The sequence below is a fragment of the Hypanus sabinus genome, chromosome 25 (assembly GCF_030144855.1).
Source record: "Hypanus sabinus isolate sHypSab1 chromosome 25, sHypSab1.hap1, whole genome shotgun sequence".
Classification (NCBI taxonomy): Eukaryota; Metazoa; Chordata; class Chondrichthyes; order Myliobatiformes; family Dasyatidae; genus Hypanus; species Hypanus sabinus.
This window is the reverse complement of record NC_082730.1, coordinates 50090857-50108514: the sequence shown is the minus strand read 5'-3', so window position 1 is coordinate 50108514 and position 17658 is coordinate 50090857. Positions and strand designations below refer to the sequence as shown.

General features: G+C 41.9%; 1 protein-coding gene across 3 annotated transcripts in view; it reads right to left on the bottom strand.

Annotated features, from left to right (window-relative positions):
- The window catches only part of LOC132381227 (differentially expressed in FDCP 6 homolog), a 180286-nt gene extending 170335 nt beyond the window's left edge, over positions 1-9951 (bottom strand). For 2 of the 3 annotated variants that reach the window (XM_059950576.1, XM_059950577.1), the window contains exon 1: positions 9836-9951. In XM_059950576.1, coding sequence (XP_059806559.1) covers positions 9836-9931 — 96 coding nt within the window. In that variant the 5' untranslated portion in view covers positions 9932-9951. The remainder of the gene's footprint in view (positions 1-9835) is intronic. The other variant, XM_059950578.1, reaches the window with a different exon arrangement.
- Between the last annotated feature and the right edge of the window lie 7707 nt (positions 9952-17658).

Below are 17658 nucleotides of genomic sequence, written 5' to 3'. Positions count from 1 at the left end.
AAAATGAAATACTTTCCAGGAACACACCCCCTTCATAAACTGAGGAACAACCATTTCTGAAAAGTCAATGATCACTTGAGCAACTAGACAAGAGGATACCGCGATGGCCGATAATTTAGAAAACAGTGATGTTTTTAGACTTTGAACACCCAGCTTGATAAAAACCAATGGCATGGCAGGAAGTTAGAAAGGAAAATTATTTAATGGCGTTCATTGCAAAGCGATTGTCGTACAAAAGAAAGAAAGGTACTGCAATTTTTACAGGTCTTTGGTGACATCTCAACTAGATGTCCCCTCCCCTCCCACTGAAGAAGTCAGTAGCTAGGGAATAGAAGCTGTGAAGACAGATAAAGAGAATAGCTTCATTTTCCCACTGTCCTTAGTTAGAGGAGATTTCCCCATATCCATTTGGAACATCGGACAAAATCTTCCAGCTCGAGAGGAGGCTCAAGACCAGGCAGTACTGAGACAGAGTTCAGTAAAGTCAGCATAAATATGGAAACTGTTGGCCTGACTGCAAATGACATTGTTGAGCACTATCCAATAAATGGAGTAGGGTGACAACTGAAACTTCACGAGACAAAAGATGAAATGGTGCAAGTGCGAGAAGAAAGGCCACTATTGATAATCCTCACAATGTCATGGTGACAAAGGAATCTTGCAGTTGCATAATGTATTTCACCAAGCTCCAAATGCAACAGAGCCTAAACAGTAATGACTGTATCAACATAAGAAATGCAGCACCCCAATTTATGCACAACAGTCTTCCACAAAACTACAGGAATGATAGATTGACAACTCCAGCAGTTCAAGCCAATTTATGCAACCGCAATATGTTACGTTCCTCCTGCGTAACTGTGATTGACTAGTAGCTAAACAGAAGCCAGTTGATCAACAGGAAAATGGCACTAGCCTGGAGACCGTTACTTCATTCTAGCTGACTATGTGCACTGGTTGTGAGATAGCCAGTTTAATGAACTCCGAAAGGAAACCAATCCGGTGGCACTAATGAACAGGGAAGTAGTAAAACTTGCTACTGGAACAACAATAAATATTCTTCTACTGGAAGCATGAGAAAATTAGTACAAATTGCATTTGCAAGGAGTAAATAGTAAACCCTTAATCTTCCTCGTTTGATTTGACTTTGTTCTCCATGATTATTTGAATTCGTTAAATTAATGGCATCTGATCTGAAGGTGAAATAGTTGTATAATAACATTCTCAAGTGATTACTCACCTATTAACCTGATGTTATGAAAATGAATTTTCAGGAAAATAATTGGCAAAATATGCACTGCTGTGAATGACTAAAGTCTTACATCGTTCAGGCAGTACATTCCTCAAACTGTGCAACATTCTTTCTCATGCTCACATCATTACCTCCATTACACACAATCTGAATCAGCACAGAAATGGACTCCAGCTCACCAGGTCCATCTTTTTGCCCATCTACACTAATCCCCATTTGCTTGTATTAAGCACATTTCATTTACCCCTTACCCATTTAGGTACTTGTCTAAATGCCACTCATACATAGTGACAGTACCTACCTCCAGCACTTCCCCTAGCAGGACGTACCAGATATCAAACGCACTGTAAAAACAAAACTTTCCCTCAAATCACCTTCCAGACTGCTTCCTCTCATTCGAACCTTGTTTTTGATATCCTTACCATGGGGAAAGAGTCTGACCATCAGTGCTCCTTACGATGTCATCTTGCACCATCAGGCTACCTGTTTAACTCCTTCTCAGGGAAGGAAAACCCAACTAGTTCTTTTCCTCCCATCATAAAGTCCTCCAATCCAAGCCACACCCGTCAGTCTCCTCTGCACTCCATCCTTCCTAATCGCATGGCAACCAGAAATGCTGAGTACCCCATGTTGCATAATTAATGTTATGTTCTGTGTTGCAACACGAAGGAATGCATACCATGCTTTCGTCACACCTTCTGAATGTCACCTCCAGGCAAGTATGGAACTGAACCTCTATTTGTCAACATTCCTTTGTGCTCTATGTCCTACCCCTCTCTGACTTTACACCCTCGCACACTTGTACAATTCAATGATCCATATCCTACTTTACCCCAAAACAACCTTCATGATCTACGACTCTGGTTCTGTGTCATGCTCAAACTTTCTAGTCATACCTCCTACACTCACATCCAAGTCGTCTGAAATCCTCATTTACATTAATTACCAGCTATTAGCATACCCAGACGTCAACAGCTACATATTTAAGGGAAGGATTCTTGTCGGGTGGGGTTGCTCAATTTTAAGTGATAGACAGACAGAAATAATCTCTGCCACATGCTGAGATTTTTTTTAGCAGCAAACAGCTAACCATAATAAGAAAACATGCAATTGCTTTGACAGAGGCAACAAGAACTCACGTTTGTAATTTTACTGATCCCGTGAAACTGCGATAGTCAGGCTGTGCAGTGTACACTATAACTCCAGAAATCTGCCAGGGAATACTGGGAAAAGAATCAAAGGGAGGGAGCCATTTGTTGTTAATGGATTAGAGGGATTATAGATGACATGAAAAGAGAATTAATTAGATTACTCCTAGAATCTTCAGAATTAATGAGAAGCTGTTCAATCTCTGACAGCAATACACCATCCTTTTATTGCATAGCCTGTCTGTACAAGTCTTACACTGATATGACTCGACCCTTATCCATCTCCCAAATTGGTCTAAATCCATTGAGGTGTATTAAACCACTCTCCGGACTGAGGAAACTTAGATGCAGTTGGAGAGGATTCTAATAGCTCTTTCACTGCTCCAGATCTGGAACCCTGAAGAAAACATTTTATTGGCTACATTCCTTAGCCTTTTCAAAAGTTACCAAGAAAAATTACTTGCCTTTATGTATCACAATTCATAACCGCAGATAATCCCAACGAACTTCACTTGGACTGAAGGATTTAAAAGTTCAGTCACTGTTGTAATATTGGATGCACTGAGCCAAACATGCATGGTAAGGTTTGACAAGTAACAACGTGATACTGATCAGATAATCTGTTGTAGAGATAAGTTTAACGCAGAACATTCCAGCACAGTACAGGGCCTTTGGCCCATAATTCTGTGCCAACCTCTTAACCCACTCTAATATCAGTTTATCCCTTCTCTCTTGCATAGCCCCCCATTTTTTTTATCATCCATGAGCCTTCACCAATATCTGAGAGATAAATATTGGCCAGAACATAGGAATAACTACTGCTCTGCTTTGAACAGTGCCATTGATATCAGACTATAAGACATAGGAGCAGAATTAGGCCATTTGGCCCATTGAGTCTGCTCCACCATTTCATCATGGCTGATCCAATTTTCCTGTCAGCCTCCATCTTCTCCCTTCTCCCCATATCCCTTCATGCCCTGACCAATCAAGAATCTATCAGCCTCTGCTTTAAATATACATAAAGGCCTGACCTCCGCACAAAGAATTCCACAGATTCACCACCCTCTGGGTAAAGAAATTCCTCCTCATCTCCATTCTAAAAGGATTCTCCCCCTCCCCAATTCTGAGGCTGTGTCCTCTGGTCCCAGACTCTCCCAACATAGGAAACATCCTCTCCACATTCACTCTATCAAGGCCTTTCACCATTCGATAGGTTTCAATGAGATCATCCCTCATTCTTCTGATTTCTAGTGAATTCAGGCCCAGAGCCACCAGACACTCTCCATATGACAAGCCATTAAATCCTGGAAGCATTTTCATGAACCTCTTTTGAACTCTCTCTAGTTATTACATCCAACTAAGAATACAAAATGTGTTTGCTATCTCAGAAACTCATTCAAACTGCATTGGAAAAACAGCTGATTTCTTGTGTGTTCGGGTCGCAACACGGATTGTAAACTGGAATCTTCAAATGAAAAATCAAAATTGTTATTATTGACCAAAGCCTGGCATTTACACTGAGCAGTTACACAAAGAATTCTGCAACTGCTGGCAGCGATTCTCTGCTGTTGTCCATCATAATCACAAGAGAGCTCCTGGATCTAGAGTAAATCTCAGTGATTTATCCAGAGTCCTGACACAACAGGGCCCCTGTGTCTAGAGTAAATCTCAGTGATTTATCCAGACTCCTGACACCACAGGGCCTCTGTATCTAGAGTAAATCTCAGTGATTTACCATAGTCCTAACAACACAGGGTTCCTGTATTTAGAATAATCTCAGTGAATTATCCAGAATCCTGACACCACAAGGCTCCTGTATCCAGAGTAATCGCATCAATTTATCTAGAGCTCTGACACCACAGCTCTTCAAGTATGGATCTAAAATACCGTTAGTATGTGATGAGGACTTATGCCTCCGACAGATGGCAGATTCCAGACCCCTACCACTTCTTGGTGACTAAAATTATTCTGTCAATTTTTTAAAAATTATTCAAGGGACACGGGCTTCACAGACCAAGTCAGCATTACATTTCCCATCTCTAGCTGTCCTTGAGAAGGTGGTGGTGACACACAAAATGCTGGAGAAACTCAGCAGGCCAGGCAGCATCCATGGAAAAGAGCAGAGTCAACATTTTGGGCTGAGACCCTTCAGCAGGACTGGAGAAAAGATGGAGTCGGAGTAGGAAGGCAAGAAGGAGGGGGGAGGGGAGGAAGAAACAAGGTGATGGGTGAAAGCGGTGGTGGGGGAGGGATGAAGTAAAGAGAGAAAGAAAGACGAGAGAAATTGCCTTTCAACTCACGAGAGAGCATAGGCCATCAACTTTTTTTATCAAAATGCCATTAGGAAGGGAGATGCAGGATTTTGACCCACTTGCAGCGAATGAATGTTGATACATTTTCAAGTCAGGCTGTAGCTTAGAGTTCAGCTTCCAGATGATGGGGTTTATGTGCTTTAGCTGGCCTTGTGCTTCCAACTGGTCGAGATTGAGGGCTTGAAAGAAGCTGTCAAGCCAGTCTGGGTAAGCTGCTGCAATGAACTGAGTGCAGCACAAACCGCTGCTACTGAGTGTCACGTGTGGAGTGAGTGAAATCTTGTGGATAGTGCGCTTATCATAAGGGCTGCTAGAACAGTCTGGTGTCACACTTCTATGGTTCCTTGATTTAGTACTTCCTTTGCATTTATTCATCCAGTCCATTAACAGTTTATGCACCTGAAGTCCCTTTCCCAAATAAAACAACTCCAATGTTTCCAATTATTCCTCAATGCAAACTCTTCATAAATCTCACCTGCACCCTCTCCTGTGCAATCACATTTTCAACTGAACACAATACTCAAGCTACAGATGAAAGGTTGTAGTTTTCTGCGACCCTGTTACACATACCACTATTTTTAAATATTTGACGACATTTCTTATCATTCCCCCTTTCTTCCAGTCATCAATAAAGCATAGCTAGCCAAATGCTGGGGTTACCCGAATCTTACAGGAAACAGCCTTCTGGTCACAAAATCATCTGTCAGTCGTTGCCTTTCGCTCCTTTCTACTGCCTGAACCTGCCACTTCCCCTTGGATTCCACAGGCCTTTAATGATCAGCCTGCCATTCACTCGACAGAAATTTAATAATTAGAGATGACCTTCAATAATTCATTAAGTATTTTCTGCAAAAATAAAACATAACCAAGTTTTTAAAATGCTTTCTGAAGTGATAAGTACTATTGAACAACTTCCCTCAGTATGAAAAAATAATTTGTCGTCTGTGGGGTAGTCATTTATTCCATGATAAAAATCAAATTGCTATTGCTTTCCTTTTAGTTTATTTTTCATTTCTCTTTCAGCTTTTTACCTAATAACGCATCATATATATCAATCTTTATTTTGTCTTTTGCAAGATGTTAATGATTATAATCTGGCCTTGTAATTTCCCAGTCTAATGTGAGAGATCTTCAATCTCCGTTGCCCAACTTGTTCACCGACTTCACTTTTTGGTCTCCGATCCTTTGATAATGATGCAAAGTTCAAAGGGAAAAAGGGACGCTTTAAGGCTGCTTAAATGTTGACAGTCCTATCTCCCAAGGTAGTCCCTTCACTACTGATGACGGAACTGGGCCAGTGCCTTAGTCTCAATGATATTTCATGCAAATCATTAGCTACAAGTCAACTGTTACTGACTGCTAGCAATCTGAGTCAGAGATCTGTGCTTTCAAACCCTCCTCTCGAAACTTAAATATATATATAACTTATAAGAGTATAACCTAGGCTGGCAGTTCAGTGACAGATGTACTGACATCTTTTTTGTGAATCAGTCAAAGAGAGGCTCTTTATTTCTGAAATTGACATTAAAAATTCTTGTGTCTTTTTCTGAACAGAATCTCAACCAAGATTAGGAAAACAGCTATTTCTTTGTCCCATTTTTTTCTTTGAGGGACCTTGCTGTGCACATAGCTATATTACAATTACTGCAGTTCAAAAGAACTTAATTGTTTTTGAATTGTCACGTAATATTCAGAGTTCAGAGGTGTGAAAGAGGGCCTTCCACTGCCTGCTCTTCAGAGATGGTTCATTTAGGCGGGTCAAATTAGCAGAGCAGGGGCCTGGTGAACTATTTCCCAATACCACACAAGAACAAGCAATTATTTTCAGTTTCTTCACCAGCATCCTGCCCAACAAACAAGAACAAGCAATTATTTTCAGTTTCTTCACCAGCATCCTGCCCAACAAACTTAAATGATCAGATCCTTGTTCTCAGAATCCAATCATAAACACAATTTCAGGGACAGTTTATGAAACGACATCTCATTTTACATTTATGTCACACTTTTACGGTAGCTCACTTGAAAAAAGGCTTTGCTGAACAACTCAATGCAGTATCATCTTTATAAACCATTTTGCAACTGAATATTACTTTTCTGACTGCAGTTTAGAATGGAGATTAGCCAAAACCAAACTAGAGTTAAAACTTCTGACAATAGATACATACAAATCATGAAGTTTCTACAAAATTGATGAAAGTCAGTATTTTTTTTCATCCCTCCAGCAGAAGTGGCAGATGCACAGAATCAGGTTTATCATCACTGAAACATGGCGTGAAATGTGTGGTTTTGTGCCATTAGTTCGCAGCAGCACATAAAAATCACTATGTAATAAAATATAACTGAGTAGTTCAAGAAGTGAAATAATGCTCATACGTTTCAGAAATCTGATGGCAGAGGGGAAGCTGCTCCTGAAATATCCAGTGTGTCTTCAGACTCCTGTACCTCCTCTCTGATGGTAACAGTCAGAGGCATGTCCTTAATGATGGATGCTGCCTTCCTGCAGCTTCACCTTTTGAAAATATCCTTGATAGTGGGGAGGCTAGTGCCCATGATGGAGCTGGCTGAGTTTACAACTCTCAGAAGCTTTTGCCGATGCTGTGCAGTGGCGCCTCTATTGAAGACGCAATTGGTGACTCTGTTGGTGACGCAACTAGTTACGATGCTCTCCACAGTACAGGTTGAGCACCCCTCATGCAAAATGCTTGGGGGCAGAAGTGTTTACAATTTTTTTCCAGATTTTGGAACATTTGCATCTATATAATGAGATATCTTGGGGAACGGGACCCAAATCTAAATATAAAATCCATTTATATCACATATACACCTTATACATAAACCCTGAGGGTAGTTTTATGGACTATTTTTAATAATTTTGTGCATGAAGCAACAGTGTGTATATTAAAGACAATTTATCACCACCTAGGATGTTCACTCAGGTTGACAATCAGTGGTTGTTTGGCATCACCTGCATTACTGACTCTGAATTTACATACTACCAGTAAGCAGTCTTTGTCTTCACATGTTCATTACATGTATGTACTGATGCAGCTGTTCTGCATGCTAGATTTTTGGCAAATTTGCTGCTGCTTCATGATCAGAAAGTGTTTTATCACAACAAATCTTTAAAAATTTTAATGTTGTGCCTTTTCTTAAATTTCTGCAACCAGCCTGCTGATTAATCACAATTAGCTTCGAATTCAGTTCGTCCTGATAGATTTTTGCTTGTTTCATGAGTGGCACAGGTTCACTCCGACACTGATAAATCCACTTTGTCAATATACAATCGAGATCTTCACCTTTCTCTCTGTGCAGTTTTTCATTAACCTCTGTTCATTATACACGAGGTCACTTCACAGAGCTGCCTGCAATGTGCAGAAACATGCACATCACCTGGGAACTTTCACAGCACCTTGTGGAATTTTCCATTTTGACAGTGTTAAAAAAATATTTTGGATTTTGGAGGTTTTCACATTTTGGAATTTCAGACAAGGGGTGCTCAACTTGCACACCTGTAGAAATTTGCACTTAACTTTGGTGACATACAAAATCTCAAACTCCTAATGCAGTGTAGCAGCTGTCGTGCATTCCTTATTGTCGTGTGGACATGTTGGGCCCTTCAGAGATGTTGACGCCCAGGAGCTTGAAGCTGCTCACCCTTTCCACTGCTGATCCCTTGATAAGGACCCATGCGTGTCCTCCTGTCCTCCCTTGAAGAAGGGCAATATCAGTTGCCTGGTCTTAGTACAAAGTTAATGTTTCGACACCATTCAACCAGCCAGTCTATTTCACCCCTGTACGCCTCCTCATCATCATCTGAAATTCTGCCAACAAAGGCTGTATCATCAACTAGTTGAGCTGTGCCTAACCACTCAGTCATCGGGGTAGAGAGAGAGTAGAGCAGTGGGCTAAGTCCACATCCTTGAGGTGCCTGAGAGACTGGTTCACTGTAATATTTAAGAGAGGTACATTCATGGGCAGGGATTGGGGCCATATGGTCCCTGGTGCAGGTAAATGGACAGAAGATCGGGTCAGCATAGACTAGACTGGCCAAATGGCCTGTTTCTTTACTGAGTACGCTACACTATCCCACAGGCTGTTCCACCAGTCACTGATTACGCAGATATTCATCTGAACCATTGAGAATGTCATGTACACCAAGTTAACACACTTCCTTTTGACTATCCTGTTTTTAAGCGACAAGCTGCTTTAGTAAATGCTCTTCAAAGGGCACTCAGCGCGGTTACAATGACACTGGAACTCAAACGCGCATACAAAATCAGTATTTCCCCCTTTTTTACTCAAGTATACAATAATGTGAACATAAAAATGTCGGAGACGGATATTCTTCAACAGTACTGACAAAAAATTCTTTGCATTTCAGCTTTCATCTCCTGCTGTCACTTTCCAACAATCACTTTAAACTTGGATGCTTTGGTTCTTTTTAAGCAACGCGGTAAAGATCATGCTCACGAAAACGAAAATAAAGCACATTCAGCAGAAGATGCAGCGACTACAAGATATTATTTTTTTTTAAATCTGTGACTCACAGTTGCTGCTCCGCTACACAAGAACTCTAACCACTTCTGCCCTGGCATTTCTGTATATTTCCTGTGTGTGCGTCTTTCAGAGACGCAAGTCTGGTAGCATTGACAAACTTAAATAGAACCTTTAAAGCTTAGATATAAAAGAAAAGGCTCCGGTTTTAAGTTTAAAGTTAGTATCAGCTTAGATCAGTTCTAACTCAAAATGACTTCAGAAAAGCAAGCCACTGTAGCAAAAACCACGGTGAAGCAGCTGGACAGTAAATTAAGAGTACAAATTTTAAAAAATAATAAAAAAAAGGCACATCGACAAGTTAAAGCAGAAGCCTCTCTACCTTTTGGACTCGTTGCACAAGCCAAGACTTCCTGTCATTAAAACAGCATCAGAAACGTGCCTGTGCGTTGTTTTATGTAGAGGAAACTCAACATACACCAAAGTTGCGCCCAATTCAGCCGGTGAATACTTTTAAAATGTGCCTGCCACATCCTCAGTACCAGCTCCTTGCCAACACGGCGCTGGAACTCGCAGTGTCCGGTGGGCTGACCCGTCCAGCCGCCGGTGCCGTCGGGGCGTCGGCTCCTTACCTTCAGCTGGGATTTGGACACCTTGCCGCTCTTCTCCACGTCCAGCGCCGTGAACGCATACCAAATGGACTTCAGCAACTCGCTCCGCAACTCCATCACTACCTGCACCAAGTCCGGGCGCGGGCACGAGCGGGCGGGCGGGCGGGCGCCGCCTCCCCGCTGACGTCAGCGTTCCGGGAGCGCGCCGCCCACACGGCGCGAGCACGAGCCTAGCTTTCCCTCCCTCATGACCTTCTTTATATGTCAAAAATATGCAGTACTCATTATATAGATACATTTTGTAATCAGTGCGTGCCTTTCTTTACATCCATTCGGACCGACACATGCTATTTCAATGCCTGCCCTCATAATTGCCCAGTTTGCTGGCATATTTGGGATTAAACAGAGGTCAGAAGTTCAAAGTACATTTATTATCAAAGTATGTGTGAATTATATAATCTTCAACTTTTTTCCTTGCACAAAACAAGAAACCCAAAATAACCCATTAACAAACACACAATGTGCTGAGAGAGAGAGAGAAAAACACCAATCGTGCAAACGATGAAAGCAACGACGACATTCAGAACGAGAGAGAGTCCATAGACACGAAGCCTGGAGTATCAGCCTCAGTTCATCACACAGCAGAGCTCACAGGCACAAAACCTGGAGCAGCAGCAACAGGCCACAGCCTCGGCCTGAGTGCAGTAAATATCGTGGAGCAGCCGGCAGAACAGGCCCAGCCCTCTCCTCTGCTCCTGGTACCCTTCTGTTTCAACCCATCTGGTCCGGCGTTTAAATCGTTCAAACACAGATCGTCCCTCAGTCTAAGACCCAGGCACTGTAGCATCGATAGGCTCTGGGCCTGGACCCCACACTACGTTTCAGCCTGCACCCAAACTTTCCAGATCGGCCTGGCACTTAGATCGATTGTACTTCACTCTCATTTTAGGTGGACGGGCTCCAAACGGATGGAGCAGAACTAAGATTTCTATTAAAATATTGATGCAGCAGTCAGCAGGGCTCACCTGTTTCAGTCCCACCCAGAGAGGTGATGGTCCAGTGCCGATGTATTGTTGGAAAGGCTGCCTTTCGGGTGAGATGTTAAATGAAGTCTATCAGATAAATACATAGAAAAAAAAAGGTACAATTTCAGAGACACAAGAGAGACTGCAGATGCAGGAAATCTGAAACAACACACAAAATATGCTGGAGAAACTCAGCAGGTCAGATAGCATCTATGGAGGGAAATGAAAATTTGCTGTTTAGATCCTCAAAGAGTAGGTTAGCTACAGCTTTTGTCCTGGCCAACATTTATCCCTCAATTAATAACAGCACAGTGTGATACGGCTGGTAAATCTGCAGCCTTGGAGTGCCAGAAACCCAGTTTAATCTAGACCTCCAGTGCTGTATGAGCGGAGTTTGCATCATCTCCCTGTGACTGTATGGCTGCCCTCTGAATGCTCCAGTTTCTTCCCACAAATGGGAGCAGGAAGGGCCTGTTTCTCTGCTGTACTTTTCTATCACTCTTTGTCTCTAAATGGGCTGGAAGGCTAGTTGGACACTGTAAATTGGCCGTATTGTGCAAGTGAGCCAAAGAGTTCGGGAAGAGTTGCTGAGAATGCAGAGAGAATAAAAAGGGGCTTAATGTAGGACTGTCGTGGATACAGTAAGCAAAAGGATTTGCTTCTGTGATGCATCTGTCTCCAGCTCCATGACTAAAATATAGACTTAGATTTAAGTCTACGTTTCTCTCCACATTCTCATCATAAAACAGTGCAATGGATCACCATAATACAGAAAGAACAAGAACTGTGTTTGCAAAGTTCACTGAAGTCTGATGTTACGTTTCCTGTACGACATTACAGATTTACTCAGCAAACACCCAGAAGGCACAAGCCCAGCAGTCAGTTCTTGAAGGAGCATACAGTCACTATCAGTACTCCTGCAGTCATAGGGGAATACAGCTTCTGAATGAATGGATGCTGAACTGAAGAGAGGTGGATGGGGTTTATCCCAAGGAGGTCAGAGGGACCTGTACAATGAAGAACAATGCCCACAGGAGCCATGTTCTTACTGCATGTGGGTCACAACCAAAAATTCCTAGCAGGAGGTTTGCAGGGAGGTCTCTCCACAGACCTCGTTGTAAATTATGGATACCAGAACCATGGCACAGCTGAAATTGTAGGCCTGCTCTGCTAGGGCCTGTAGGCTAAAAAAAAGTTGCTGCCCTTGAGTTTGGAGTTTGCCAGGTTTCTTAACGAGCAGCAAATAGCCAATAATGCAATACAGCACAGATAACGTGCAGTTTGCAATGGTCCTGAGGCACAACTGCCAGGAGTGATTTTAACTCACCTCTATGGACAAAGTCAAGGAACACGTGTGAGGCTGCTGTTGAGATCAGTGAGTTTAACAGTAGCGCTCATGAATAGCACAGTTTCATGGGAAACGGTAAACAAAACCTAGCTGGCTTGTCAGATAAATAAGAACAGTTAACTTTTTATTGGACTGATGAAATTCAAGAATTGAAAATAAGTAACTGCTAGAAAACTACAATAAAATCAAAAAATACTGAAGAAAATCAGCAGGTCAGAAAAATCTAGTGTGTTTATCCCCATTAACTGTTGAAGTTTTACACCAGAAAAATTGTGCGAGGGAGAACAAAATTCTGATAGATGTTTACATACCCATAAAGTACTCAAAATTTTTTCAACAAAGGGTGACCCTAATTTGTCACTGTATTGTTTCAGAGCAGGGTAAACAAAGTTTGAGACCCTATTATCCATTTTTTATAACATTGTTCTTTGTGAAAGCCTTCTCAGCATAAATTGGCTGTGTTCCTACATTACAACATACTTCTCTTTCCCTGCTTGTTCCTACTGCTTTTCAGAGAAATATTACAGTGGTGTCAGATGGACATGCATGGACATCCCGTTTCTTACTTCCCATTTCAAACATGAGCATGGAGTTTATCTGGGTTGCCCAGCCAGAAAAAGAAATTTGCACAACCAGTGCATTAACCATGCACTGCTCACAATACTGCAATTGAGGCCTCATCAAAGCTTTATAAAGTCTCAACAATACATCCATGCTTTTATATTCCATTCCTCTTGAAATGAATGCTAACATTGCATTTGCCTTCCTCACCACAGACTCAACTTGCAAATTGACCTTTAGGCAATTCTGCACAAGGACTCCCAAGTCCCTTTGTGCCTCAGATTTTTGTTTTTTTCTCTCCGTTTAGAGAATAGTCAACTCTTTCATTTCTTCTACCGAAGTGCATGACTGTGCACTTCCCAACACTGCACTCTATCTGCCCATTCTCCTAATCTAAGTCCAGCAGTAGCCTCTTTACTTCCTCAAAACTACCTGCCCCTCCACCAAACTTCATATCGTCTACAAAATTAGCAACGAAGCCATCAGTTCCATCATCCAAATCATTGACATATAATGTAAAAAAGAATCGGTCCAAACAAAGACCCCTGTGGAACACCACTGGTCACCGGCTGCCAACAGGAAAAAGCTCCCTTTTTATCCCCACTTTTGGCCTCCTGCTAATCAGCCACTGCTTTATCCATGCTAGAATCTTTCCTGTAATACCATGTGCTCATAGCTTGTTAAGCAGCCTCATGTGTGGCACTTTGTCAAAGGCCTTCTGAAAATCCAAGTACACAACATCAACCTTTGTCTATCCTCCTTGTTATTTCTTCAAAGAATTCCAACAGATTTGTCAGACAAGATTTTCCCTTGAGAAAACTATGCTGACAATGGCCAATTTTATCATGTGCCTCCAAGTACTCTGATACCACATCCTTAATAATTGACTCCAACATCTTCCCAGCCACTGAGTTCAGACTAACTGACCCTTCTCTCCCTTTTAGAAGAGTGGAGTTACATTTGCAATTTACTGGAACCATTCCAGAATCTAGTGATTCTTGAAAGATCATTACTAATGCCTTCACCATCGCTTCTGACAGCTCTTTCAGAACTCTGGGGTGTACACCATCTGGTCCAGGTGATTTATCTACTTGCAGACCTTTCAGTTTCCTAAGAACCTTCTCTTTAGTTATGGTAACTTCACACATTTCATGCCCCGATACCTGGAACTTCCATCATATTGTTAGTATCTTCCACAGTGAAGACTGATGCAAAATACCTATTCAGTTCATCTGCCTTTTCCTTGCCGCATCCAGCATCGTTTTCCAGAAGTCTTGTATCCATTCTCACCTCTCTTTTACACTTTATGTATCTGAAGAAACTTTTGGTATCCTCTTAAATATTATTGGTTAGCCTATTTTCACCATCTTTATTTACTTCTTTAGTTGTCTTCTGTGGTTTTTAAAAATTTCTCAATCTTCAATCTTCCCAGTAATTTTTATTCTATTATATGCATTCTCTTTGGCTTTTATGTTGGTTTTGACTTCTCTTATTAGCTGCTGTTGTGCCATCTTTCCTGTAGAATACCTTTTCCTCTTTGGATGTATCTATCCTGTGTCTTCTGAATTGCTTTCAAAAATTCCGGCCAATGCTGCTGTGCCGTCACCCTGCCAGTGTTCTTTTCCAATCAATTCTGGACAACTCCTCTCTCATGCCTCTGTAATTCCCTTTACTGATACGATATTGGAAAGGCAGTAAAGATAGATTTCAGAGATTTATTTCTGCAACCAGAAGACTTAATATAATGTTTTGAGCCTTGGCTTCAGCTCAAAGTAATTTTGTAGTGAGGTCAGTTCTTCCTCATCCTTCCTGTTAATTCCTCAATACAAGTGCTCAGGAATGGATTTTTTTTACCCAATTAGGAAGTTGGATTGTGAGAAGGTCCTGAAATTTCTCTGACATGTCCTTATGCAGCTCACCCAGATAGACACAATACACTTAAGGATCATCAGATGCACTCAATTTCAGTAAGACCAAAGAGCAGATTGTGGACCAGAAAGGGTAAGATGAGGGAAATGAACTGATCCCCAGAGAGGGATCAGAAGTGGGGAGAGTGAGCAATTTCAAGTTCCTGGGTGTCAAGATCTCTGAGGATCTAACTTGGTCCCAACATATCATTGCAGCAAAAGAGAAGGCAAGACAACAAATATATTTCATTAGGAGTTTGAGGAGATTTGGCTTGTCACCTAAAACTCTTGAAAACCTCTTTAGTTGTACCATGGAGAGCAGTCTGTCAAGTGGCATCACCATCTGACATGGGGGGGGGGGGCGTTGTTACTGCACAGGATCAAAAGAAGCACCAGAAGGCTTATTGAAAAAGTAAGGAGGCATGGGATCCAAGGGGACATTGCTTTGTGGATCCAGAACTGGCTTTCCCACGGAAGACAATGAGTGGTTGTAGACAGGTCATATTCTGCATGGAGGTCGGTCACTAGTGGGTGCCACAGGGATCTGTTCTGGGACCCTCGCTCTTCGTGATTTTTATAAATAACCTGGATGAGGAAGTGGAGGGATGGGTTAGTAAATTTACTTATGACACAAAGGTTGGAGGTGTTGTGGAGAGTGTAGATGGCTGTCAGAGGTTACAGTGGGACATAGATAGGTAGCAAAACTGGGCTGAGAAGTGGCAGATGGAGTTCAACCCAGGTAAGTGTGAAGTGGTTCATTTTGGTAGTTCAAATATGATGCAGAATATAGTATTAATGGTAAGACTCTTGGCAGTGTGGAGGATCAGAGGGATCTTGGGGTCTGAGTCCATAGGACGCTCAAAGCAGCTGCACAGGTTGCCTCTGTGGTTGAGAATGCATACGGTGTATTGGCCTTCATCAATTATGGAATAGAATTTAAGAGCTGAGGGGTAATTTTGCGGCTATATAGGACTTTGGTCAGACCCCACTTGGAGTATTGTGCTCAGTTCTGGTCACCTCAGTACAGGAAGGATGTGGAAACCATAGAAAGGGTGCAGAGGAGATTTACAAGGATGTTGCCTGGATTGGGGAGCATGCCTTATGAGAATAGGTTGAGTGAACTCATCCTTTTCTCCTTGGAGTGACGGACGATGAGAGGTGACCTGATAGAGGTGTATAAGATGATGAGAGGCATTGATCATGTGGATAATCAGAAGTTTTTTCCCAGGGCTGAAATGGTTGCCACAATAGGGCACAGGTTCAGGGTGCTGGGGAGAAGGAACAGAGGAGATGTCAGGGGTAAGTTTTTTACACAGAGAGTGGTGAGTGCATGGAATGGGCTGCCAACAATGGTGGTGAAGGCGGATACGATAGGGTCTTTTAAGAGATTTTTGGATAGGTACATGGAGCTTAGAAAAAGGACTTTAGGTCAGCCTAGTAATTTCTAAGGTAGGGACATGTTTGGCACTGTTTTGTGGTCGAAGGGTCTGTACTGTGCTGTAGGTTTTCTATGTTTCTAGAAACTTGAAATATTAGTCAGCTCCATCATAAGTACCAGCCTCCAAAGTTTCCAAGACTTCTTCATGGAGCAGTGCCTCAGAAAGTTGGTGTCCATTAAGGACCCCCATCACCCAGGACACACCCCCTTCTCATTGTTACCATCAGGAAAGAGTACAGAAGCCTGAAGGCACACATTCAGCAATTCAGGAACAGCTTCTTCCCCTCTGCCATTTGATTACTGAATGGATATTGAACCCATGAACACTACCTCACTTCTTTTTATTATTTCTGATTTTGCACTACTATTTTTGATTTAACTTTAATATTCATATATATTCTTACCGTAATTCATTTATTTATTTTTCTATACTTATTACGTATCGCATTGCGCTGCTGCTAAGGCAACAAATTTCATGACATATGCTGGTGATAATAAACCTGATTTTAATTCTGATCATCTGGTATCCTTTCTTTCTCTTCCAACTCAAAGTGAAAAGAGCAAGCAATTTCAAGTTCCTGGGTGTCACTATCTCTGAGGACCTGTCCTGGATACAACAAACTGATGCAGCTACAAAGACAACAGTTATATTTCATTAGGCATTTGAAGTGATTTGGATGTCACCTAAGATGCTCGCAAATTTCCACAACTATACATGGAGAGCATTCTAACTGGCTGCATCACCATCTAGCAAGGGGGGTGGGGGTGCTACTGCACTGGATCAAAGTAAGCTGCACAGAGAGTTGTAAACTTAGTCAGCTCCATCATGGACACTGGTCTCCCCAGTATCCAGGACATCTTCAAGGAGTGATGCCTCAAAAAGGCAGCATCCATCATTAATTCCCCATCACCCAAGCCATGACCTGTTCTCATGGCTACCATCAAGTAGGAGGTACAGAAGCCTGAAGGCACTCACTCAATGATTCAGGAACAGCTTCTTCCCCTCTGCCATCAATTTCTGAATGGACATTGAACCCATGAAACACTGCCTCTCTACTTTTTAATGTCTATTTTGCACTACTTATTGAACTATTTTATGTATATTGTAATTCACTTTTTTCTATTATCATGTATTGCTTTGTACTACTGCTGTGAAGACAACAAATTTCACAACATATGTCAATGATATTGAACTTGATTTTGATTCTTCATTAAAGTGAACAAACCAAGAAGTGAAGACTGGTGGCCTGGTACAGTTGACTCATTCAAATGCCAAGCAATTTATGTTGTCCTAAGTCTGTTGCAGAATGTGTCTTCTACATTCTCAGACATTTCACCTATTCATCTTTGAACAGAGTTGTCACTGAGCAGAATTGCTTTAATTATTTGGTCTGGTGACTTATGCAAAACTGTACTCAGAACTTCCCTTACTGCTGGCAGAATCAGCTCTCCTATTGTATATGGGGCTTTTCAGATTTAACAATGAGCAATGAACTGCCATATGAAGTACACAAACCATCCCTGTTTTGGTGTGAAGTGCTCACAAACATGTTTTGAAGTGGTTC